General features: G+C 34.4%; 1 protein-coding gene across 1 annotated transcript in view; it reads right to left on the reverse strand.

The window, feature by feature from the left end:
- Positions 1–24599, reverse strand: part of LOC127856465 (CAP-Gly domain-containing linker protein 1-like) — a 36791-nt gene extending 12192 nt beyond the window's left edge. The window contains exons 1-14 of the mRNA XM_052392678.1: positions 24474–24599; positions 22253–22900; positions 21439–21521; positions 19855–19879; positions 12588–12716; positions 12186–12268; positions 10328–10468; positions 9588–9728; positions 9427–9474; positions 9232–9300; positions 8905–8964; positions 6726–6837; positions 1754–1880; positions 683–791 (exon numbers count right to left, since the gene is read on the reverse strand). Coding sequence (XP_052248638.1) covers positions 683–791; positions 1754–1880; positions 6726–6837; positions 8905–8964; positions 9232–9300; positions 9427–9474; positions 9588–9728; positions 10328–10468; positions 12186–12268; positions 12588–12716; positions 19855–19879; positions 21439–21521; positions 22253–22432 — 1307 coding nt within the window. The 5' untranslated portion in view covers positions 22433–22900; positions 24474–24599. The remainder of the gene's footprint in view (positions 1–682; positions 792–1753; positions 1881–6725; positions 6838–8904; positions 8965–9231; positions 9301–9426; positions 9475–9587; positions 9729–10327; positions 10469–12185; positions 12269–12587; positions 12717–19854; positions 19880–21438; positions 21522–22252; positions 22901–24473) is intronic.
- Positions 24600–27731: the final 3132 nt, after the last annotated feature.

Genomic DNA, 27731 nt, shown 5'->3' on the forward strand with positions numbered 1-27731 from the left:
ACGTGATTCCCCGCAGTGAATACATTGCGTTTTGAATTTTACATGAAAATAAGACAAAGCAGCTAAAAAATAATCTTTTATGATTGTATTAATTGTTAAAATTGTATGCCCAATTCACAAATGTGTAAATATATGTTGTTTATGAGAAAAATGATTATTATAATCTATACTATATAGATCTATGTTTTGCATTATGTAAAAATAATGTTCGCACATTATAAAGGAAACAGCGAAATATATGGCATATTTTTATTTCTTGTTTACTCGTTTTATTGCTTGAAGCTGATCCTATAGACGTATATTGATAAAATAAAAAAGTAAATATGTTTTCCCGATATAGACATCCTTCCGCAAACAATAAATGTAATGTGATAATGCATGTTCAAGAAGAACTAATACTACTATTATGAGACCGGTATATAGTTTAATGTTAAGGAATAAAATATTATTTACTAAAACGTTTGGCTCTTTTTCATATTTCATATGCCAATATATTTTTTCCACTTTGTAAACAACCTGCGATCAACAGAACACTTAGTATACCTATAAAATTGAAAATAATAAACGACAATATATGAGTACAACAAAAATGAACCGATATTTGCCGAATGCCGAATATACACACGAATGTTGGAAAATCGCTTATGCAATTGTGATTGGAAAAACAACAACATTATCCAACCTGTCTTTCTTGGAAAACGCCTCTGCAACTCTTGGAAATTCCGTTGAAATCTTCTTTAAAGTAGGATCATTGTCCGATTCAAAAGCGTCAGCTCGGTAATGACTGGTGGCTGGAAAACATTTAAGACCGCTTAGTATTATTTGGCGCTGTTATTATTTAATTGTTTAGCTTTATTTTACGAAATATTGTACAAAATTGTCGTTGATTTTGAGTAGTAATGTTACTTTAATTTTCGTTGATTTTGAGTAGTAATGTTACGTAAAAAAGCTAAACAACTAAAAATCATTGTTCCTGATGGCAATGCCGAAATTTCAATGCCAGATGTGGTGTGGTAAAATAGATGTTTGTGGATACAAAATGCTCGTTTTCATTATGGTTTTAATATGGTACCATTTTAGTGTTCGTGTGTCGTATGAATATATATTCGCAGGAAATTAACATGGAATTTATTGTGGCCACAAATAAATAAAAACGAGCATTTTGTATCTACAAAAATCTATGTTGTCATACCACATCTAGCGTTGAAAATTAAGCTAATGCTATAAGGAACACTGAATTTTTAAGTGTAAACTTTATTTTACGAAATACTTTACGAAATTTTCGTTGATTTTGAGCGTTATAGAGACTTTTAAATAATGTTCGTCCGAATTATGTACTAAAAATGTAATGATATTGATGTTAAAACAAAGCGAGTACTTAATAAAACAATACAAACAAGATGTGTTTGTGAGACACTATGTCCCCCCATATATTTGACCTTTGACTTTGAAGGCTGACCTTGACCTCTCACCAATCAAAATGTGCAGCTCCTTGAGATACACATGTATGCCAAATATCAAGTTGCTATCTTTAATATTGCAAAAGTTATGGCAAATGTTAAAGTTTGACACAAGCAAACCAACAAACAGACAGGGCAAAACAATATGTCCCCTAATATAGACTTGGGGACATAAATATAAATTGTCGTTTAACCATTAAATAGATAAAGTAATACAAATCGGAATAACTTAAAGTGCGGACTACGGTTCTGCCACCTTTCGATTTAATCCTTTAGTAATATTATCAACTCACCACTCCTGATATTTGTATGCATCAAATTTCCTCTGGAAATTCCTTCGTCAAAGTTAACGTTTCCGCTGGACATTCCTTCGTCGAAGTCTCCGCGGGACATTCTTTCATAAAAGTGTCTCGATTGGTTCTATACATAAGTGTTCATAAAAGTAATATCTATATATTTTTGATGAATTTTAAACAGCACTAACATATCATTTCAACCATGAAGTGTTAAAGTGACATTAGACGCATCTAACACTGTATGCTATGTTTATAGGTGTCTATCGCAACCGTTGTTTATTTTTTGGTGTTTTCACTTGATATACGCTTATATTTGTTAATACTGCATCAACATACTAAAACAATATCCCGGAAAGAGAAAAATAATGCATTTGAATATCAAACGTACTTTCGTTTGACAACTGATCATGCATGTACGATGTGAATATAAATTTAGTTTTATTGCAGATTCATTCATATCTATTCATACGAACACTGACTCCGATCCTAATATAAAGACAGTTCCGCTCGGCTTAGAGGACTGTACAGTCATGTAAAATATCGAATATAATGAAAAATGCGCATAATATCACTTTCATAAATTGGTCAATATGGTGGAATTATTCTTATTACATTATTCAATAATAAAACTGTTAATGGATTTTTGTTGAAAACACATATACAAATCTATTATTGATTGTTAAAATCTCCGAATATCTTTCATATATTTTTGACGATGCTGCGAAGCAGCTCGTCTAAGTTATCATACCACGAAAAAATTCTTCACAATGGCGACCTATGTAAAGACCGAGCCAGTCCGATTGAGATAGCTCGATTTTTCTAATCGGCATACCTCGCTGATTATCATTGATAAAGGTATATGAAGCTCAGCTATAAATAGGACAGCATATTCTGGGTAAAAGATTTAATAATAGTTTGATAACGTTAATTTTAAATCAGCTATATTCAATCCATTATATGTTTATAGATCAATGAAACAACTATGCATTTTCTGTATTTTATTTGACATTTGTCGTGATTCAGTAAATAAATTGCGAATTAGAACGTGTATAATTAACTTTCAACGCGATCATGAGTGTAAAGAAAACGAATTATTTCGAACCTGCCATTTGTAAACGTTGTAGCGACTATGGTATATAAACAGCATAATAGCCGTGTAGTACCTGGGAAACTCGCTCTTATGCGTGCTTTCTCATTTTGCATATTTAATAAACTTTTCAAACAGAAATTACACAGCCACATCAGTGCACATACTATGTTTGATAATTCATTCGTTTGTTGGATATTGTTTTCTGTTTTAAACACATATTAGGTCATATCGCGGAGATTTAGTTAACCTTACCATGTGTTCAATGGCGAACTCACGTATTCAAGTGCTCTTACGACTATGTGATCATAGCTACTTTCGGGAATCATCATGAAAGTATTGCCGTACTTAACGAGCAAACATGCATAAGCTTATTGAATTAGAGAAAAAACAATAATCACAAGATAAAAAGTATATGTTAATGCACATGGGCATGTGAAATCACGTCCGTACACATAGCATCATTAACTTAGGAAAGGAATCAACGAAATATAAAGTTTGGTATAATATACACGTGAAATTACAGAGCATGGTGTAATTAAAGTGCATGTCAAGTTTTGATTTTATATGCTTAAACGTTATGTTATAACCCACAAACGTTTTACTGTAACAGAACGTTTTTTAAGATAAGTGGTACAGAAAATACACGGCCAATATCTTTTAAAAGATATTTAAGTTATATTTGATCGAGAATGTAACCCGCCTCCCAGTTTCGCTGAATGGATCAAGTTCCCCACGGGTACTACTTCCCCGTACCCCCATTTTTTGTTTCGTATTCTACTTTTTTCGTACCCAATTTGTTTTTCGTACCCAAATTTTTGCTCGTACCCAAATTTTTTTTCGTACCCTAATATTTTTTCCTACCCAAATATTTTTTGTAACCAAATATTTGTTCGTACCCATTTTTTTTTCGCATAATTTTTGTATCCAAAATGTTTGTACCCATTTTTTTCCTACCCAAAATTTTCGTACCCACATACACACTTGTGGTGATGTAGATAAACTTAAATAGATGCTTTTATATCAATCCTCTTCAAAAGCATCGTCACACCAGAACTGTCAGTACTTTGATTGGTAAATCTAAACTCAAGTTCACCTACTTAACGCGATAGCGTTTATATAACGATTCTCTTACTGACCCCGAACTGACCTTGGTGCCGTGCGGGATGTAAAGCAACGCATTTGAGTGAGATAACAATTCCGCTGCTTGAGCATCGGCTTGTTTAAAGCCTCTATAACGCTCAAAAGCAACGAAAATTTCGTTTAAGTATTTCGTAAAATAAACACCTAAACAATCAGTGTTCCTTATAGCAATAGCCACAATTTCAACGCTAGATGTGGTATGATTACATAGATTATTGTAGATACAAAATGCTCGTTTTTATTTATTTGTGAAACAATAACTTCCATTTTAATATTCCGCAAATATATCTATTCATACGACACACGAACACGAGCATGGAACCATGAATAGATATCGTCGCGGGAAATTAAAATGGAAATAAAAATAAAAGCCAATAATAACAAGAAATATCTTTTAAAAAGATATACGGCGTTGATAGAAAAATGAATGAGATCAATGATAGCGAATGTCTTTTTTCTGTGCAGTTCTTAGCTGCATTACACGCAGTACGGGATGTTACGCGGGGTTTTCGCGGCTTATTTTACATTATTACATATTGCTGGTCATAAATCTATAGATACAAAACAGAAAACCAAAAGAAGAATGGAAGTGTTATTAAAACATATGAGTCAACCGACCACACGAGAAGTATCCGTATTTATAGGCGCGTTCTTCGAACAAACCTGTTTTAGTGGTTTGTCCGGCGTTGCTATTTGATTCGATTATTAACAGTATCGAGAATCATCGCGCTCATGCTTAATACATTAGAATATGGTGGAATAATTATTGTTAAATTAATCAAACATAATATTTATCATTGTATTGTTGAAAACACATTAAGAATCTATTATTGACATACCATAATTATATTGCTGAATATCTTCATTTAACATATTTCTTGTCTAAAGAAACTTCCTGGTCACCTAGTTCACGGATAGCGTCTTTTTATATAACGATTATTTTACTGGCCGCGAACTCCGATGATGACCTGTATATAAACTCTGGCATCCACACACACTAACCGCTAATTGACCCGATATCTCACGGGTTGAAATGCAATGCATTAAAGTGAGGCCTCGCTTCCACTGCTCTTTATACTTTTACATGTAAACATGTTGACAGGAATATGGAAGTAAGTACTAAATATGAGAACACAGCCTTTAAGTATAAAAGCTTTTGCCATGGCAATCCTCTGAAAATAAAAGGTGTACGCACAAACTGTATTGATGTCGAGAATTGAGTGTAAAACTGTTCTATCTATTAAGCCTTTTCATTAGAGATAAAATTGTTTCATGCAGTAAAACAGTGTTACAAAGACGCGTATATGTTTCCAATGTTCTGGTGGTATACTCAAATCAGCCAATGGAATAAATGAAGTGTATTCATTCGTACCTAGCCGCGGGAAATTTTATTTGAATTTTATTGGACACTTACAAAGGTCAGGTAAGGTGAAAAGCTGGCTTAATACAGCTTACGCCGAAAAACGAGCATTTTGTATCTACAAACATCTATTTTACCAGACAAGATCTGGCGTTGAAATTTCGGCAATTGCCTTAAGGAACACTCATTTTTAATTGTTTAACTTTATTGTACGAATAATGGTACGAAATTTTCGTTGATTTTGAGTATTAACGAGGCTTCAAAGCGTCGCACTTAATATGTTTAACGGACAATGTCGATTTTTTTTCCCGTCATAACGCAATCATGATATGGAACAACAATTCTTACGTAATCTTAAACATACTAGTGCACATAATTTCCTTAGTACACACGCTTTGGCGCTGACAATCTTCTAAATATAAAGGGGCACACACAAACTGTATTGATGTCAAAAGTTGAGTGTGAAACTGTTCGTTATCAAATTGTAAAATGATATGTGCTTAAATCGACTTCTGAATCAAAACGATGCACGAGTTTGAGAAATTATTTATCGTCGCAAAAAATAAATTTTTAAAAATGTTTTTATATTGTTAATGATGAGACGTGGGTTGGAACTCGGGTATTTTCATGTCCGACCTTTATAACATTTTATCTTTCGGATATAAATATCATTGGTACAGTGAAATCCGTGATAGTGTTCTGTGTTTATTTGGGATACTATGGACTTTGATATGTATATAATTGGAACATATTTTCGTTTTGAGCTTTGTTGTGTAATTAATAATCCTGTGTTTGTCCAAAACGTTTAAAGCCAACTATATATTTACTTAAAACATTATAATCTCAAAGATATAGACTACCACAGATTATGCTTAAAGCGAGAGTATACGATTTTTTTTATATGTGTTAAATTGTAATATATTGATAACATATGTTACAATAACACAAAATAAGCAAGACAAATTATACATTGAAGACGAACTTCATAAAATGCAGCAAAGACAAATTAGCGCCCCGAGCCGATTGTGGCCAAGATATTTCGTACATATTTTCCTACAATAACCGAAGCATTCGTCTTTTTAGTAAGTGTTCGTGTGTCGTATGAATAAATATCGTTGCATGAATTTAAAATGAACCGTTAAATTAAATTTAGATTCACATCATACATGCATGATTTACATGCTGGCGAATGCGACTGTACAGACATTTTCGCTTTCAGAATTAAATCTGGCTTATTTCGCATTTTTCGACACATGTTCTTCTAAACGTGTTTTTTAATTTATATTGAAATATGTGTTTAATAAGTTTTTTTAAAGTTTTATATAAATTAATAAATATTTGACAAAATCGTATAATCTCGCTTTAAAAATCATATTTACCGTTTCACTCAGTGGATCAGTTACAGTGGCTGACTTCTGAAGCTGATCATTCATTATGTCAGATTCAATCTTCAATTTGGTTTCTTCTTCAATAAGTTTCTTAAGAGAGACCCTGTAAACACACGTTGAAGTAAACAGTGTCAAATACAATGACATCTTGCGTAGAACACATGTGGTTAGCGTGTTGCTATGATATTAATTAGTGAAAACATCATTTTAAATTATAGATAATCATATTATAACGAAAAATTAAATTTTATGAAAAAAAATCACTATCAAATATATATATATAACAAGGTATGCAACTCAAAATCACCCCAGAACGGGGTGCATCGCTTTGAACAGCCATATCTTCATCAATTATGCAGCGATTTTCACGATCTCGGTCTTATTAAACGCAGAAATGAATTTCCTTTCTGGAAATGTATATGTCTTGCAATATTTTCACAAATGCTGGGTCAACTTTTAAGAAATAACACGATACACAACTCGCATGACCCAGTTGACAATGATCATGCAGTCTTTAAGACTGAAATCTTCACGGAGTAAAGGGCATCTTCCCTACAAAGTTCATGAACCTCGATACCATAATTAAATAAAACGTATGAAAAAACATTATTACCGTTCTTGTCGTTACATTATGCATCAAGACTAACTGTCCAGCGCCGTTTGAAACCTTTATTTACATACATTTCTACTAACTGACATTTTAAACAAACGAGTGATTTCATTGGTCAAATGCGGAGGTGTGTTTTTACAACTGGAGATTTCATTCATAAAGACTGCATGATCATTGTCAACTGGGTCATACGAGTTGTGTATCGTGTTATTTCTTAAAAGTTGATCCAGCATTTGTAAAAATATTGCAAGACATATACATTTCCAGAAAGGAAATTCATTTCTGCGTTGAATAAGACCGAGATCGTGAAAATCGCTGCACAATTGATGATGATATGGCTGTTCAAAGGGACGCATCCCGTTTTTGGATGATTTTGAGTTGCATACCTTGTTATATATATATTTGGTGGTGATTTTTTTTTTCCATAAAATTTAATTTTTCGTTATAAAATGATTATTTATCATTCCAAATGCTGTTTTCACTAATTAATATCATAGCCACACGCTAACCACCTGTGGCGTAGAACAAATTTAACAAGTGCAGTTGGAATAGTTTTCAGTGTCGTTGAGTGAAAAGTTACGACTGTAAAGTTGACATGATCTGTTAAAAAACAAATATCAAAGCCATGAGCCTTGTTGTTTCAAAGAATATGTTGTTTAAATTTTGTTTTAGTCCATATGTCTCAAGTAACCATTTGCCTCCGTGAGTGGCTAGTTTTGACCAGAGGTACATGCATTTTCAAACACCTTTGTGAAGGCTCTCAGTGCGATGTTACACAAAAATATGTTTAAATCATGTTGATAAATTTTGAGTTTAAATAAGAAATAGTTGTAGAAAGTTTTTAACAAAGTCTAATCAGGATGCAGGATCACGTGACTTTGTGGGGTTTACCCTTTCAACCATAAGTGCTTTAAACACGACGGTTAGTGGTGCTTTATTTCAAATGACTTTTTTTAAACAATTGTTGTTAAGAATTTTAACTAGTGCATAAAAGACAGGTTTTTATCCTGCTTATGGCAATATGAAATACATCAGACTAACTTCATTTAATAAGCCTGTATTCATGTTCAAAATTCGATTTGTACTACACGGTTATGCTTTGCGGAACGTGTCAACGATTTCAGACGTATTCAAGGAGTTATTCTTATACCTTAAGATATAGGCACAGATTGCAAGAAAAAAACTGAACGGTGTGGTTACATTCTGTCAAGCCCGTGTGTAACACCCTGAAAACCCCCGTTGATGCTGCACCCTGTTATTGCACCTGTGCAATTAAATATGTATCGTAATTTCAGTCAGTCGGACGGAAGTTCGTAATTCAGTACTCACCTATATACCTTATTTTGGGCAATAAAATAAAGTTATAAAATAGCAACCACACTTTGCTATATAGAATATGTGGTGTTAGATAACATGACGTTTATCATGCTCGGGATGACGATGAACATATTCGCTAATATTGCTCGTTCTTCACGCGCTCCTGCTTTTGCTCAATAAAATTTCCATTCCACACTTACCTTAGATAAAAAAAAATATATTAAAATAAAACAACCAGCATACTTGTCATCGTCGGTTTTAGGAGAATCTTGCTTGAGCATCTGAATTGTGGCCGTAAGTATCCTATAAACAATCAAGAAAAGTTATATGTATTAATGTCCTACTAGAGATATCAAGTTGTATGTTTGAAGAATAATTGAACTTACGGAGTATAGTTAATGTACTTTGTTCACGTACTTCACTGTTTAATAATTTTTTATTATTTATTGATATGCTTAGATGGGATTAGATTATTGTGTATAATACACCTTGTGTACTTATCCAAATATGTTGCGACCATAGTTACGCTTTAGTTGAATATAATGTAAAATAAATTAGATTTCGATGTACCCATGTATGTTTTCCATCACTTCTGTGTATTGATGTAGCTGCCGAACTTCTTCCTTTTTACGTGTTAACCTAGAAAATGATCATACTTCAATTGAAGTTTAGTAAACACACCACAAGCTATACAGGTTTGGATTATTATTACTTGTGGTTTTAATTTAAGAAAGCAAATTATATGTGGTTTGTGATAGGTCTTACTCTTCTTGCAATAGTTCCTTCTCTTTCTGACTGTGTATGTTGCAGACTCTGAAATCAAACAAAACATATGATAACTAGATATCTATAATATTAATGTTCCAATATGAATAATTGTGTTACCTTCAAACAGCAACAAACAACACATACGAAAGCAAACTTACTTCATATCATTATCCAGTTGTTGTACTTTAGTTTCCGCCTTTTCTAATTTCTCTACGAGCTCATCAAACTCTGTAGAAATTATGTGTTCTGCTTGTTCGCACTTTTGTTTCATTTTTACTGGTGTTTTATGTAATTGTTCCCTGAATTGCAAGTATATATTTTATAGTACCTGTTAACAGTTTGAATGTGATAAACTACCTTTTCGCAAAATACTTTTCATTTTTTCAAGAGAATTATAACGTTTACTGGTATAAAGTGTTGCTAAATAAGCGTTGGTAAAACCTATACACTGTTTTAAGAACAAAGCCTACATATTTAAATGAAAATTACAAGCTATGAAGACAAATTTCAATAGTGAAAATAAACCTTTAATATTTGTATTTTAAACATGAGAGCATTACGAAAGCATTTGTGTGGTCTCGAAACAATGTGAAACTAAACCGTTGTCGCTTGTATTATTCATAGAAATAGGAGCAAGATAACTTATGAAAGTCAAAACGGAAAAAAACATTGAACAAGTTCTAGTTGTTAGAAGAAATTGAATATACATACTGTACATGTATGAAATCCATTCATGTTTATATCAGAGCATGAAACCAACAGTTTGGGTTATGCGGATTTCCATTGACATGCTTGTTTCTATGAGATTTGGATTTAAACATAAAGGCGTAATGATCTTTTGGAAATGTGATCGTTACCTTCAAACAGCAACAAACAACACATACGATAGCAAACTTACTTCATATAATTCTCCAGTTGTTGTACTTTAATTTGCGTTTTTTCCAATTTCTCTACGAGCTCATCAAACTCTGTAGAAATTATGTGTTCAGCTTGTTCGCATTTTTGTTTCATTTCTCCTGGTGTTTTATGTAATTGTTCCCTGAATTGCAAGTATATATTTTATAGTACCTGTAAACAGTTTGAATGTGATAAACTACCTTTTCGCAAAATACTTTTCATTTTTTCAAGAGAATTATAACGTTTACTGGTATAAAGTGTTGCTAAATAAGCGTTGGTAAAACCAATACACTGCTTTAAAAACAAAGCCTACATATTTAAATTAAAATTACAAGCTATGAAGACAAATTTCAATAGTGAAAATAAACCTTAGTGCGTTTCGTCTATTTGTATTTTTAACATGAAAGCATAACGAAAGCATTTGAGAGGTCTCGAAACAATGTGACACTGAACCGTTGTCGCTTGTATTATTCATAGAAATAGGAGCAAGATAACTAATGCAAGTCAAAACGGAAAAAAACACATTGAACAAGTGCTTATTGTTAGAAGAAATTGAATAAACATACTGTACATGTATGAAATCCATTCATGTTTATATCAGAGCATGAAACCATCAGTTTGGGGTATGCGGATTTCAATTGACATGCTTGTTTCTATGAGATTGGGATTTAAACATAAAGGCGTAATGTTCTTTTGAAAATGTGATAGTAATTTTTGTGTGTATCTTGAATGTAAAAGGTCTGTTTAATCAAACGTCATATGGAGCGCGTGATCTTAACAGGCTAAAAAGACCCGAAAATAATCTTTTAGTATGGTAGCGCGGAAAAAATGAATAGGAAGTCGCTACCATAATGCCCAAATCATTACATATTCAAAACGTAAAAAGCAAATTAAATTCTTTGAAATTGGAAATCATCCATTTTCTAGGTTCGCTTACAACAGATATGACTGTTAAAATGATTACCCCGTAAGTATAGTTTTACTAGTTCTAACATAAACGGAGAAGAGACTTGACTTTTGTTCATTTAATGATGTAACATTTTGATATATCCGCATGAATCGGATCTCGCATTACATAAGTAAATCAAGAATAATGTGATAACATGCATTGGAACGGATTACCCTTTTTTTAATAAGTCTTCGCTTACCCGCCATCAGCATTTCGATTTGTGCGTGAATTTATATTATTAATAAAATGTATTGAGTGCACGCGATTATGATCTTTATCGCGTTTTTTCTCCTCGAAATACATATTACTACGAAGTACCATGGAATCAGTTAAAAAAATGGTTTATTGTGCATTACTGATGCAAATGATCGAGTTGCTTATGCACCCTTTATGCATTTGAACATGTTATGGACCGGATGCTGGCATTGAGAAATGAATTTATTGTTTTAAAATCGTTGCATATGCACTAAATTGTTATGCAAAAAGCATCACATAAGCTCCTTTTTCAAGATAAAATTGTAAGATAAAATTGAAGAATACAAATATCATCTGCTTTTTGCAAGCAAACTGGCAGTTAAAAGACATTAAGCAAAGAAATAAAGAGCACTCATTATAGATCTCATACATTACCAAAGAGGGCGGATAAAAGCAAAACCTATGCATCTATAAGAGCACATTGTATTAACAAACAAGTAGTGATTACACGTGGAATGAGGTAACCGATAGAGGGCCGTCATGGCCCATTTGTACTGATTTTCTACTCATCAGGCTCAATCTCAAATATGTTGATTATATTGATTGAATAATGTCAAACAAGGTCCCTGCAGAATATGGTATATTTTACATACGTACCATTTTAGCGAACACATGTAAAATGGTGGTATGTGAGAAATCATCAATAAATATATACCTTGTGAGAGCTGCCGTTAATTCATCCGTAAGTTTTTTTACGATGCCTTCATAATCTTTCTTTGTCGTGTCAAACGCTAGTTTCTGGAGTACAATTAGAAATTATCAGTCAAATAAATGGAAACGAGTTACAGACGGTGAAAAAGTAAGCACACACGATGGTATTGATACATGTATTTCCGAATAAAAGTCAGAATACTTACATGCGCTTGTAAAAAAATTACGAATTGTAACTCCTCCGTTCTGACCGAAATTTCGTAATTGAAATACTCATCATGGAATGAATTAACATGTGTTAATTTGGTCAGGTTAAGAGTGAATCACGTTCCTCATTTTCAGACTGTTTGAAATACTTACAACACACTCATCGATATCAGACGAGCCACTATTTACAGTACAGTACCTGTTTTTCAGCGGCTTCCTCAAGTGTGCATATGTATCTTATCAGATCTTGTATTTGCGTCGATTGGTCTTCAGACGTCGCTGGAGGTGTATCGAGTTCTTCATTAGCCAATGAATCACGTGTACGTTTCTATAACAGTAAAGTGTCATAAATGGAAGCTTTTTTAAACGTATAGTTGTTTTAGTTTATTCGATTGTAAATGTTGTTTCAGATACAAATGAATAAACATCTGCATTAAAGTAGAGTCTAACCTGTCAATAAAGACCACTTTAGCGATTTGGTCGTTGTTGTCTTTGTTCACAGGTGGTCTTTATTCGCAGGGTCGATTGAAAATTTGAAAAATATGCTAGTAGGATTTTAACAGGTACATTATCTATGTATGTGCGCTATTGCTTAAATGGTTGAATACTAATGCATGTATAATGTCATAAAGGATTGAAAACACAGTTTTGATTTTATATTTATTATTTCAATTTCTTTATGTTTTTATTATGTATTTCATATCATGTATAAATAACTATTGACATACATGAATATGTACTTGAACTGGCAAATTAATGGAGAAATTTAAGAAAGGAATGAACATCAAAACGTATGTTTGTAATTGGCATTGTAATTGTAACGAAACCGTAAATTTCCTAAATGAGTTGATGAAAACCCCAAACTTTTGTTTGATATTTTCGGCAATTAGTACATAAATCACGAGTCACTAAAATACAAAGGCAACTTCTTACACTTTCGACAAACTGATAAATGCATAAAGAAGCAGCTGGCTACCAATTAGCAATGTGTGTTAAGTAAACAAACAACTGCTATCGAGTGAGTAAACTTTCACTTGCTAATATCTCTATAGCGACCGACGTGTCTACTGGTTAGATGTTAATCACGTGACTATCACAGCGTCATGGTGGCCATTTTTGTTATTGAAAGTTGCGAAATCGTTGATTGTTATGAATGAAGTGGTCTTTGCTTGGTATGAAAATGGACATTTGGGAATTTAAAATGGCGACCCTTGGTCTTTGTTCGCAGGTGGGCTTTATTCGCAGGTACATTATATGAAACTTTATGCACACATACAAGGTTTCATGAATCGAACTTGGTTCTAAGTTATGTAAAGACGCGGGGCGGATTGGAATTGTGCCGATAGGTTGCCTAATGTTGCACAACGCTCAGCCAATCGGGCGCCGGGGTCCGAGTCACGTGACCACGCGCTAAGCGTCCTTTCGCAGACAAAGCAAAGCGCCCTTCTCTCAGTCTTAGAGAACGCTGTTAGCAGAAAGTTGCAAGAAAAATTATCGTACCTCCATTCCGCCTCCGCTAAATACATTTATATATATATAAAAATTTAAAATATTAAATTTAAAATAAAAATAAAATTGTGAGTGTGTGTGGAAATACTCGAGGTATATCGTTTTTGTTATCGTTTGTTTAATAACAACGCTTCACTTGCTTGCGTTGGTTTATGATCGGTGGCAACCTGACTTTGGGTGCATTTTAGTGTTTCGTGCGAATTCCTTTGTTCGGAATCTCAAGATGGCGGCGCCCATAAAGGCGCAATTGTTTGGACATTCGTTTGTTTCACGTTTGAAAGATTTCATTCAGTCTGAAGATGAACTTAATTACCGTCTGGGCCTACAACTCGGGACAATGGTGCAGTTCAACGGTTTTCCAGGAGCTCGAGCAGGTCATTAATCGGGAAAATGGAATTCGTTGCGGATTATTCTCCAGAGATTTTGGTCCTGCTCGTGGGTACTAACGATTTGTACGAGGACGTTTCGGTGGAATCGATCGAAGAACAAATTTGTGACATTGTGTATGAAGCAATATCAAACATTAAAGTAGCAAAGGTCATTGTTTGCCAAGTACTTCATCGTTGCGAACCTACAATCAGGACAAGGTTCCCAGTGGATTTGCACTGGTTCAATGCCAGAGTGGACAAGTTAAATTCATCATTGAACACAACACTTAAGTCCCGCTTTCCCAACAATATTTTCTATGGAGAATGAAGGGATTCTGGTCTCCGAAATCGAAGAACAAGAATTTTGCGTCAGATGGCTGCCACCTTTCTGATGACGGGCAATTCAAGCTACTGTCGAATATCCGGGCAGCTATTATAGATGCTCACCGTCAATCTCTCAAATAGAAGCTTAGTATTTTTTGCCTGTCGTTTTAAGGTGACGGATTAACCCTTTTTTACCATCGTTGTTTGCCACTGCTTATTAATTTGGGCGTCCTTGTCTATTAAATTGATTTAAGGGCGTAGGGGCAGATATTCCCTTTTGTTTGCAAGTGGCTTTTATTTCTGGGAAGTATGGTTTAGTAATCCCAATTTGTTTGCTTATGGCTATCATTGTCGGGACCTGCGGTGCAGATTTTCCGATTTGTTTGCCAATGGCTATTATTTATGGGACCTGCGGTGCAGTTACCCCAATTTGTTTGCTTATGGCTATCATTTACGGGACCTGCGGTGCAGATATTCCGATGTGTTTGCCAGTGGCTATTATTTATGGGAGCTGCGGTGCAGATACCCAATTTGTTTGCCTATGACTATCATTTAGGGGACCTGCGGTGCAGTTACCCCATTTGTTTGCCGGTGGCTATTATTTATGGGACCTGCGATGCAGTTACCCCTATTGTTTGCTTGCGGCTATCAGTTAGGGGACCTACGGTGCAGTTATCCCCATTTGTTTGCCGGTGGCTATTATTTATGGATCATGCGGTGCAGTTACCCAAATGTGTTTGCTTGCGGTTATCATTTAGGGGAACTGCGGTGCAGATATCCCCATTTGTTTGCCAGTGGCTATTATTTATGGATCCTGCGGTGCAGAATCCCAATTTGTTAGCCAATGGCTATTATTTATGGGACCTGCGGTGCAGTTATCCCAATTTGTTTGCAATGGTATTTAGGGGAGCTATGGTGCAGATTTCCCCTTTTTGTATGTCATTATCTTAGTTAGGGGAGCTGCCATGCAGTAACTCCCTATCATAAACAGTAAGGCCTTCAGTGTCTTGCGGTGCACATTACAGGCATGCCTTACTTGGTATCACGTCAGTTTATTAATGCAATTTCAATTAATTTCCAGATGCCTCGGAACAAACGAAAGCCGGCAACAGCTTCAAGCTGCTCTTGCTGCGAGGTATCCCCTTCTCCAGCTAAACAAGCGAAACCATCACCAATGCCTGGTTTCTCCCGCCTTACAGTTGGCGCACCAAGACATCCAGTCTACAGAGACAGCTGTCCCGGCGTCGTCCGCAGTTAATCCTGGAGTGAGAGCTAGTTCCTCTGGAATCAACAGACTGCATAGACACACAGTGTCAACAGGGAATGTTGTGTCCTTTGTTCACGAGAATTCGGGTGACGAATCTGACGATGCCACAACCGTTTCAGAAAGGAGCTCATTGTTAGTGCGTTCCAAGGTGACAGCGGTCAACATTCCCTCTACTCAGGCACCGAGGCCACGTTTGGTCGACGATTCCGATTTTGACACTGAGCCCGAGTCGATGGATCCAGACATTACCCATACTAACTTGATTACAGGTATTGGCACACCTTATGTCGAACCGATAAGCACTTCCATTTTAGATCAAATTAAGGCCCCTTTGAAAAAATTAATATGGGCAAATAAGTTTGTTGACATGTCCTTACTACTTCCTTCCCCATTTGCTTCTGATTCGGAGTCCTTCTCTCTGCAAGTATCAAAGGACTCACACATCTTTATCCAACCTTCGGTTAAAACTAAGAAAATCCTTTCACTTGAAATGTGGTCATCGGCTTTCATTCGGTTCACAGCGGTGTACACTTATAAATCCCCTCTGCAAGCCCCTCAGCTGATGAAATACATGGAGATTGTACGGGACATCGCTCATTGCAAGCCAGGCCTCTCTTTTGCTTTTTACGATAATCAATTTCGTAAGGCTCGTGAAACATCCCCCTTGCCCTGGGATAGACTACATACTGAGTTCTGGTTGATGGCAGTTACATTTCCATCAAACCATGTATCTACCCAGCCCTTTCGTTCCTCACGCACAGGAAATGATAGAAAAGCAACCGAAACAAAGAGGTTCCTTGAGAACACCTGTTGGCGTTTCAACAAGCTTTCGGGATGTAGATCTCACAAATGCTCCTTGCCACATGTCTATGGGTACTGTCGTGGACCACACACAGCCTTTAACTGTGGCCCGTCAGTCAAAGACTCCTCCTTCAAGAACCCCCCTAACCACACCCCTAAACCCAACAGTCAAACAAAATCTGGTAACACCAATTAAAATTGATAAGTTAGCCCCGTATCTTTAAGGTTACCCACTGGCTTAATACATAATTCAAGGGTTTACAACTGGTTTCAAATTGGGTTACACAGGTCCTCAAATAACCTCAATATGTCCGAACCTAAAATCACGCAAAGACAACCCATCACCAGTTTCTTCAAAATTACAAAAGGAAATAGATAGCAATAGAATTAAAGGTCCTTTCATAGACCGATCCTTACAAAATCTTCGTTTGAGTCCAATCGGTTTGGTCCCTAAAAAAGAACCTGGTCAGTACAGACTTATTCAGAACCTCAGTTATCCTGACGGAAATTCAGTCAACACATTTATTGACAGAAATTTGGCATCTGTTAAATATGCAACTTTCGATGATGCCGTACAAAAGGTTTTACATTTAGGTCGTGGGTCATTAATGGCGAAGACTGACATTGACTCAGCCTTTCGAATAATACCAGTGAATCCTGACGATTTTAATTTGTAAGTATTTAAAGTTCAGGGTAAATATTACGACACTTGTTTAACTATGGGTAGTTCATCTGCGCCAGCCATCTTTGAGCGTTTTAGTTCAGCCATTCACTTTGCGTGTAACACATATTTGGGCATTGACCATATGGTACACATATTAGATGATTTCCTAATTCTAGGCCCCCCAGTTTCACACATTTGCCAACAAAACTTATCTAAATTCTTGTCTTTTTGTGCTGAAATAGGCATGCCTATTAAATTAGAGAAAACCGAGTCTGCTCGAACTGTGATTACATTCATGGGTTTGGAATTGGATAGTAACTTAATGGAAGCTAGACTTCCCCAAGAAAAATTAGATAAACTTAGAATCCTCCTTCATTCGGTCAAACGTACTATAACTTTGAAAAAACTGCAATCTTTGCTTGGTTATTTTAACTTCTGTTGTCAAGTCGTACTTCCAGGTCGTAGTTTCCTGCGCAGACTCACTGATCTGACAAAGAAAACTACTAACCCAAACCACTTTATCACTCTATCGAAGGAAAATAGGCGTGATATTGCAGCATGGAAATTATTTGCTGATTACTTCAATAGTAAAACGTTACTTTCGGAAAAACGCTAGATCGATTCACCTGCGTTACATGTCCATACTGATGCAGCAGCTTCTTTGGGTTTTGGAGCAATTTATGCACAGCATTGGTTTAACGGCTCATGGCCATTTAACTTGCAATCAGAGGGAATTACTTTTAAAGAGTTATTTCCAATTGTCCTGGCCTTAGAAATATGGGGTCCCATCCTTCGAAACAAGTGCATCATACTTCATACAAACAATTCAGCTGTCAAACATATAATCAATAAACAAACATCGCGTGTCCCAACAGTGATGTCTCTTGTTAGAAGATAAGTACTTTCTTGTATGAAGAATTATATTTTGTTTAAATCTGAACACGCCCCAGGGGTAAATAATGTTTTACCGGACTTGCTTTCTCGTCTACAGGTAGCCAAGTTTCTCCAGTTAGCACCCGAAATGGACAGAGAGTCAACACTCATACCGGAAGATCTGATTTCAATCCACTAAATTGTAGTGTGATCTCATTACTAAATAAGTCCTTAGCACCATCAACTTTTACTTCCTATAAGGATGCGTGGAGGCACTATCAGTCATTCCACCAGCTTCATTATAACAGACATGTCCTGCTGCCAGTCCCAACCGAAAGGCTGGCCCAATTTATTTCATCCTTGATTCTTAGGAATCTTAAAGCTTCATCTATCACATCTATTGTGTCGGGTATAGCCTATGTCCACAAAATACGCAACCTCCCTAACCCAGCTGACTCTTTCCTAATTAAAAAGCTACTATATGGCCTTGTGAAAATAAACGCTGTCCGTTTAATCTAAATGAACTTCAGCTGGTGATTTCCTCTTTACCCGAAATCTGCGAAAGCCGCTACTATATAGTCTTTTACTCTGCTATGATTTTAGTTTCATTTTTTGGTTTGTTTCGCGCAGGAGCATTTTCGCTGTCTAACACTGGTTTGAACAACGTCTTACATAAAGAGGGTTCACAGTTAAACCATGATGGGGGTAAAGTATCTTCTGTAACAATCAAAAAAAGGGCCTTTACACATTCCGCAGGACGTGCGGCAACAATTCCCCTGTGCAGGCAACAACCTCAAGTTATTTGTCCCGTTAGAGCTTTAGTAAAGTATATAAGCAAGTCAACAGGTCATCAAGGTCCTCTATTCTTGTGGTCTTTATGGACAGGTGGTCTCTATTAAAAGGTGGTCGCTGGGACAGGTTGGACTGTATGTAGGTAACCTACTTTGTTTTCGGGGCAAACACCTCTTAGACAACCCTATGGCCTATATATATGCAATATGCAAAGTGTCTTATAATTCATAAAACTATTGTTCATGTTGTGGACTGCACATTAATATATTCGATTGTTTTTGTTTACATGGATAATTATTACTTCAATACATCACCTCTTGATATATTGTTTAAAACATTAATAATAAGAACTTGAAATTACGAATTCGCACATGGCGTCAATAAGCGTATTGTTATTTTTAATTTGGAGATTAAGTGTTTTATTTCCACTTGATTATTAATGAAAATTACTCAATAACGACGAATTCACTAAACCCATTTGTTTACAAAAACAATTTCTGCTTTCTTATTTGACTTTTGTTTGTCTTTTGTACTCAGGCGAAGAGAATTTTGAAGTAAATACTTATTCATTAATTATTGTTATTAATACTATTTTAATACATTAGTCAGTATTATTACTTATATTATGAGAAGAAGTGGTGATTATGTTTGTTGTGTCAATCGACGTAGTAGTTGTTGTTCTTGTTGTATGTAAATATGTTATAATAAAGTTGTAATACTTCAAAACTTGTTGTTGTTTTTTGCAGTGAAGCAATGATTGTTATTACATCGAAACTCATTTCAAATAACATATATGAATGCTCAAAATGATAGGTTTATACATAGTTCATGTCACGGGTTGCATAACGTTGTCTCTACATATACATACCCGCCTTTCAGTAGGTAACTCAATCCTAAAATTAGAAACAGAAAGATGTTTAACTTTTTTTTGAAAAAAACATAGGGTCGGTAATGTGTTGTGGAAGTAAATCAATGTAATACATTTTAAATACTATCCATTATCATGTTATAAATATATATATAAAAACATTATCCTGTCAACTATATTATGATTATTATATAAAAAGTTTGCACTTCAAAAATGTTCCAAAATGACTTAGATAAGCCGATTTTTTAAAATGTAATATTGAAAGTGTACAAGTGCAACAAGTTCACATTAAAAGCATAAAGCCCAAAATTCTGCGCCTGACGATATTTATTGAAACATTTGTGTGTGTGAGACTTGCATCTTATACAAAAACATGTTCCATATCGATAAGGTGCCATTACAGTATAGTCACAATGATTTTAAACACGATTTCGTTATAAATTCATGTTTTTTTTAGAAAATGTGTTTGATATTTTTATAACTAGGATGTATTAAGTCTTCGGAATTCCGCGAGGTGAGTGATAGGTCAGTACAATCATACATCTCACGGAGCGCAGCCTAAAGTGAGCCTAAGTAGTTATTTATCAAAGATGAAAGATGAAGAGGACGGCGCATCAGGAACGACGATATCGTAAACGATTCAAAACAAACAAACACACTAATTAAAATCTAATTAATATCAGTTATCTTGGACCGTCTAAAGCGATGTCACAATGATGTCAACGTAAGTGTAGATGTTCTTGTACTGACACACACGAAAAAGAGACAAATGAGGCAAATGTGACTTTCGTATTATAATGTAACAGTTAAAATTGACCATTACGTTAAATTGATCATTTAAATAGCGAATGTTTCTAAATAATAAATGGCATACAGTCTTCTTGCCTTCAATTGTAAAGAAATATTCCTTATATTTTCCGATCTATCACTTTAACCACCACTTAATCCGTGTCTTCCTCCTCCACATTTTCCGTTCCGTTAACCGCTACTAACGTTTAATGGGTCATAGAATTGAATCAAGAGTGATTTTATAACCTGCATAGAAAAAACTAAACATGGTTTAAACATAACCCATTTCTTACCTTCCATTCTTATTTCGATGTGTACGTTATTTTATAATAATTAAAGGTAGTGACTGCACGCGATTGTAATTGTGTTCGCGCCTTTTCGCGTCATAACTATGACGTCAACACATTAACACACTCCGTCGGATTCATTTATTGTCCATTACTAATGCGAATGATCGAGTTGCTTATGGACTCTTTGTGTACTTGAACATATGATTGATTATTATTATTTGATAGTGATATTGAGAAATTAATATTGTGTTTTAAAATCCTTTAATATGTGCCAGATTGTTTTACAAAATGTGTCAAATTAGCTCTTTTACAAGATAAAAATCAACAATAAAAATTCAGCATGCAATTACCATCGACTTTTTTTAAAGCAAGCTAAATAGTGTTTAATCTTTTAAACAAGAATGATAAAATAAGGTCCCTGTAGTATAGATTATTTTTTACATACACACCATATTTTATCGCACACATATTACCTTATAAGTGAGAATCATAAGTGTAGAAATACCGTTTGAGAGCTGCCGACAAATCATCCTGTAGTTTCCTGACCATAATTCTATAATTATTTTCCGTCGTGTCAAGAACTTGTTTCTGGAGTGCATTTGAAAAAAATAAGTCAAATAAATGATAACGATTTACAGAAGGTGTAGAAGTAAGAGGTTACGATGGTATTGACATTCCCGAATCAATTTCCAGAATAGTAACATGCGCTTCTCTGTGTTAAGAAAAAATGAATACTCCTGCTTCCTCACCGAATATGTATGTTTTAGTTATTATTTAAAAACTTTTATTATATACCTGCTTTATGTTCCCAAAAAATACAAGTTGTATCAATCGATAAAATACAACTGTACAGAAATAATTCCCATATTATGCTACTCGCTAGTTTTACAATTCCGTATTACCATTCTAGCCGGACTACTTTTAATGACGTCACTTTAAATGCATAACATTATAAGTGCATTCTTGGTTAATTATGAACGCTTAAACTCATTTTGTTTTAACTTAAATGATTGTATATAATAAAAGTAATATTACGCAAGTCAATTGTTACAAATGTTTGTATCAGTCTCGTGGCTTGCGTTGTTTCGCATCACACTCGAGGCTCCGACTCTCGTAAAATACGTCATTACACAAGTTACTCGACTGATACAAACACATGGAACAATTGACTAGCGTAATACTCCGTATGCATATCCTTATGTAAAATACATGTGTACATCTGTTCATGATAACAGTGATTGATTCACATTGCCCATTTTCAGACTATCGCAAATACTTATAAAATATCAGAAAAGCCATTATTATTTTCTGCATCGTACCTGTTGTTTAACGACTTTGTTAAGCCTACATATTTCATTTTTCAACTCTTGTATTTGTGCAGATTGATCTCCAGACGTCGATAGAGGTACATCATCAAGGCCCTCATCAAACAAATACTCTCCAGACGTCGATAGAGGTAAATCATCAATGCCCTCATCAGACAAATAATATCCAGACATCGAAAGAGGTACATCATCAAGTCCCTCACCAGACAGATAATATTGCTAACATGTCTTTACCATTACAGAGTGTCATAAAGTAAATTTTGTGATACTTATAATTATTCTAGTTAATTCCATTTGAATAAATCTTTTTAATAAAAATCAATACACAGCATGCAGGTATGCAGGTCACCTACTTTATTTTCAGACTATTTTAAATACTTATAAAATTCGTATCAGTATCAAAACAGCCCATATTAATGACTATTAATAACAGCATCGAAACTGTTGTTCAACGGTTTTCTCACGTAACTCATCCATTCTGACCGAAAATGTATGTTTTAAACTATAAGTTTTATTAAATCGTAACTCATTTCAAACAACATACAAATGCTCAAAATAATAGGTGCATAAGTATTTCATGTCAAGGGTTTCATAACTTAGTCTCCACATATACATACCCATCTTTCAGTAGGTAAAACATTCCTAAAAAAAGAAGCGGAATGATGTTTAACTTTTTTTGAAAAAGCATAGGGTCGGTAATGTATTATGGAAGTAAATCAATGTAATACATCATGTTATGACAATATATATAAGAACATTATTATGACTGTCAACTATATTATTATTATTATATAAAAAGGTTTGCACTTAAAAAATGTTCCATTTAACTTAGATAAGCCGATGTTTTAAAATGTAATATTGAAAGGGTACACTTGCAACAAGTTCACATCAAACGCATGAAGCCCAAAATTCTGCTCCTGACGATATTTATTGAAACATTTTTTTTGTGTGAGATTTGTATCTAATACAAAATTATGTTCCATATCGATAAGGTTCCATTACAGTATAGTCATGATTTTAAACACGATTTCGTTATACATGTATTCATGTTTTGTTTCGGAAATGTGTTTGATATATCTAGGATGTATTTAGTCTTTGGAAATGTGTTTGATATTTTTTATATCTAGGATGTATTTAGTCTTCGGAATTCCGAGAGGAAAGCGATAGGTCAGTACGATCATACACCTCATGGAGCGCAGGATCCTGATAGCCTAAAGTGAGCCTAAATAGTTATTTATCATAGATGAAAGATGAAGAGGACGCCGCTACAGGAACGACGATACCGTAAACTATTAAAAACAAAAAAACAAACTAAACTCGTATTAATATCCTTTATCTTGGACCGTCTACAGTTATGTCACAATGATGACTATGTAAGTGTAATTGTTCTCGTACTGACACTAACAAAAAAGAGACGACATTGACTTTTTCGTATAAAAACCTTACATTTTAAATTGACTAATTCGTTAAATTGATCATTTTAATAACGAAGGTTTCTAAATTATACATGGTATACAGTCTTCTTGCCTTCAACGTTAAATAAATATTCATTGTGTTTTCCAATCTATCGCTTTCATCACCACTTAATACGTGTCTTTCTCCTCCACATTGTCTGCTCCGTGTTCCGCTTACTAACATTTTATGGATCCATACGAATCGGATCTCGCATTATTGAATTGAATCAAGAGTGATTTGATAACCTTTAAAAAAAACTTAAGTTTTTTTAGCATAACCCATCTCTTACATTCCATTCTTATTTCGATTTGAATTTATAATAACTAATAGTGACTGCAGGCGATTTTAGAGTGTCATAAAGCAAGCTTTCTGTTATACTTATAGTTATTTAAGTTCATTCCATTTAAACAATTGTTTTTAATAAAAATCAATAAACAGCATGCAGGTATGCAGGTAACCTACTTTATTTTCAGACAATTTTTAATACTAATAAAATTCCTATCAATATCAAAAGAGCAAATATTAAAGACTATTAACAACAGCATCGAAACTGTTGTTCCACGATTTTCTCACGTAACTCGCTCATTCTGACCGAAAAAAAAAGTTTTATTTTGAAATGGAAATAATCATCATGGAATTTACATGTGTTCATTTTGTCAGCTTTACAGTTAATCCCGTTTCTCTTTTTGTTAGACTGTTCCAAATACTTATAAAATACAAATCGATATCTGAAGAACCACTATTATTTACAGTATTGTACCTGTAGGTCTGCGGCTTCCTGTAGTTTGCATAGTCTCTTTTCAGATCTTTTATGTGCGTCGATTGGTCTTCAGACGTCGCTGGAGGTGCATCGAGTTCTTCATTAGCCAAAGAATCAAGTGTATGTCTCTATAACAGTGAAGTGTCATAAAATGAAGCTTTGTTAAACGTATAGTTTTTTAAGTTCATTCGATTGTAACAGTGGTTTCAAATACAAATGAATAAACATCTTCATTTAAGTGTGTAGGTCACCTACTTTGTTTTCGGGGCAAACACCACTTAGAAGCCCCTATGGCCTATACACATGTAAATATGCAAAGTGTTTTATAATTCATGGAACTATTGTTCAGGTTGTGGACTGCAAATTAATTTATTCGATTGTTTATGTTTACATGGGTAAACGTTTTATTCTTTTAATATATCACCTCTTGCTTTATTGTTTAAATTATTAATGATGAGAACTTGAAATTACGAATTCGCAAACGGCCTAAATTAGCGTAGTGTTATTTTTAATTTGAAGATTTACCATTGTTTAATTCCCACTTGATAAAAAGTACACAATAACGACGAATTCATTGCACCCATTTGTTCTAAAACTTGATCTGCTTTATTATTTGGATTTTTGTTTGTCTTTTCTACTCGGGCGGAGAGAATATTGAAGTTAATACTTATTTACTAATTATTGTTATTAAACTTTAATACTTAGTCAGTATTATTACTTATATTAAAAGAAGAAGTGATGATTGTGTTTGTTGTGTCGATCGACGTAGTAGTTGTTGTTCGTGTTGTATGTAAATATGTTATAATAACGTTGAAATACTTAAAAACCTAGTTGTTTTTTCATTGCAGTGAAGTAATGATTGTTTTTACATCGTAACTCATTTCAAACAACATAAACAAATGCTCAAAATGATAGGTGCATACGTATGTCATGTCAAGGGTTGCATAACTTTGTCTCCACATATACATACCCATCTTTCAGTAGGTAACACATTCCTAAAAATAGAAACGGAATAATGTTAAACTTTTCTTGAAATAACATAGGGTCGGTACTGTGTTGTGGAAGTAAATCAATTTAAAACATTTTAAGTAATATCCATTATCATGTTATAACAATCTATATAAAAACATTATCATGTGAACTTTATTGTGATAATTATATAAAAAGGTTTGCACTTCAAAAATTAATGTTCCAAATAACTTAGATAAGCCGATGTTTTAAATTGTAATATTGAAAGGGTACACTTGCAACAAGTTCACGTCAAAAGCATGAAGCCCAAAATTCTGCTCCTGATGATATTTATTGAAACATTTGTTTGTGTGAGATTTGCATCTAATACAAAAACATGTTCCATATCGATAAAGTTCCATTACATTATAGTCATACGGATTTGAAACACGATTTCGTTATATATTCATGTTATTTTTTCGGAAATGTGTTTGATATTTTTGACGAAGCTGGAACAGCATCGTCTAAGGTATGATAACCATCAAAAAATTATTCACAATGGCGACCTATGTAAAAGACCGAGCCAGTCCGATTGTGATAACTCGATTTTTCTAATCGAAATACCTCGACCTCGCTGATTTCCATTGATAACATTCTCCTAGCAGAGTTGTCGTTCGTGTTTCAACATTCAACAATGGCCGCCCCCATGAGAGTCTCGAGTCAAAACTTTCTTACTGCATAAATTGGCTTGTTTCGCTATTTAGAAGCTGTCATTTATGATATATGAATTATTTATTCACTTAATCTCCGCTAATGACAACAATGGATGGAATTCGAAGGATATATTCGATGTGAATGGATCACTTTCTACAACAATTGCTTCGCCCATGAGAGACTTGATAACACTTGTGTCAAAACTATCTTACAGCTTAAATCGGCTTGTTTCGCTATTTAGTAATGCAACAATAAATGGAATTCGAAGGATATATTCAATGTGAATGAAGCACTTTCTGGATCTCGACAGCTTGACAAGGCAAAACTGGCATACTGATGACACTGGTATTTTTAGTTATCAATTTAAGTCACATTTTGCTTTATAAATTTTGTTCGAGCATTTTGCGACTTATTGATTGGCTATGATACCCGATATCAACATGTCATATGGGATTTGCATAACACCAAGCTGTCCTGAAATACAACATTGATTACAAACTCTTTACTCAAATTACTCAAAGTCCTAGATTTCAAAATCCAGGCCCTGGTCTGACACATTGGTAACATTAACATAAAACTGTTACCAGACTTCTGAATTTAATTATCCAGGTCACAGGAAAAGGGCAGTCAAATCAGTATCCAATTAAACTATTTGTCATTGTCAGAAAACCGCTCTTAAGCAAACAGCTTTCAAGCAACTGCAGGCTGAACAGAAGATCCCTTTTAAAGTTAAAGTGATAGTATGGGCATTTTGCACTGTTGAATTGAGCTGAAAAGAATTAACAGATCAAAAGAGTTAGTTAAATTGTGGTTACTGATCAATTTTCTGAAACTCATCTTGCTACCAGTTGTTTATAAAAATATATTTTATATTCGATATTCTTACGTGACCCACCCAGTCCTGTAAGCCCAAGTGATCCGTATAAACAAAATTGTGTCTTTGTGTCGTATGAACGAATCTGCACTAAAACTAAATTTAGGTTCAAAACGTACATGCATGATCAGTTGTCAAATGAAAGTACGGTCGATATTCAAATGCATTATTTTTCTCTTTCCGGGATATTGTTTTAGTATGTTGATGCTGTTTTAACATATAAGTGAATATGAAGTGAAAACACCAAAAATAAACAACGGTTGCGATAGACATCTATTAACTGTTAGATGCCCATAATATCACTTTAAATGAACTGTATCCCAGTAAAAGAGACATTAAGGCGATTGTGGCCAGTTTAGATCCTGTTCAGCCTGCAGTTGTTTAAAAGCTGTTTGCTTAAGAGCGGTTGTCTGACAATGACAAATAGTTTAATTGGATACTGATTTGACTGCCCCTTTCCTGTGACCTGGCTAATTAAATTCAGAAGTCTGGTAACAGTTTAATTTTAATGTTACCAATGTGTCAGACCAGGGCCTGGATTTTGAAATCTAAGACATGTATGGTCAGAAGATGTCATTTAAGATTAAACATTTTTCAAACAGATACAAATGCATACAAATATAAATCAGAAGGCATTCGACTTCGGCTGGTGCCTTGGCACATCAGGTGTTTCGGTTGCAATAGTTTGATGGACTCACTACTTGGATGTGTAGTTACATTAT

The sequence above is a fragment of the Dreissena polymorpha genome, chromosome 13 (genome assembly GCF_020536995.1).
Source record: "Dreissena polymorpha isolate Duluth1 chromosome 13, UMN_Dpol_1.0, whole genome shotgun sequence".
In the NCBI taxonomy this organism is placed as follows: domain Eukaryota; kingdom Metazoa; phylum Mollusca; class Bivalvia; order Myida; family Dreissenidae; genus Dreissena; species Dreissena polymorpha.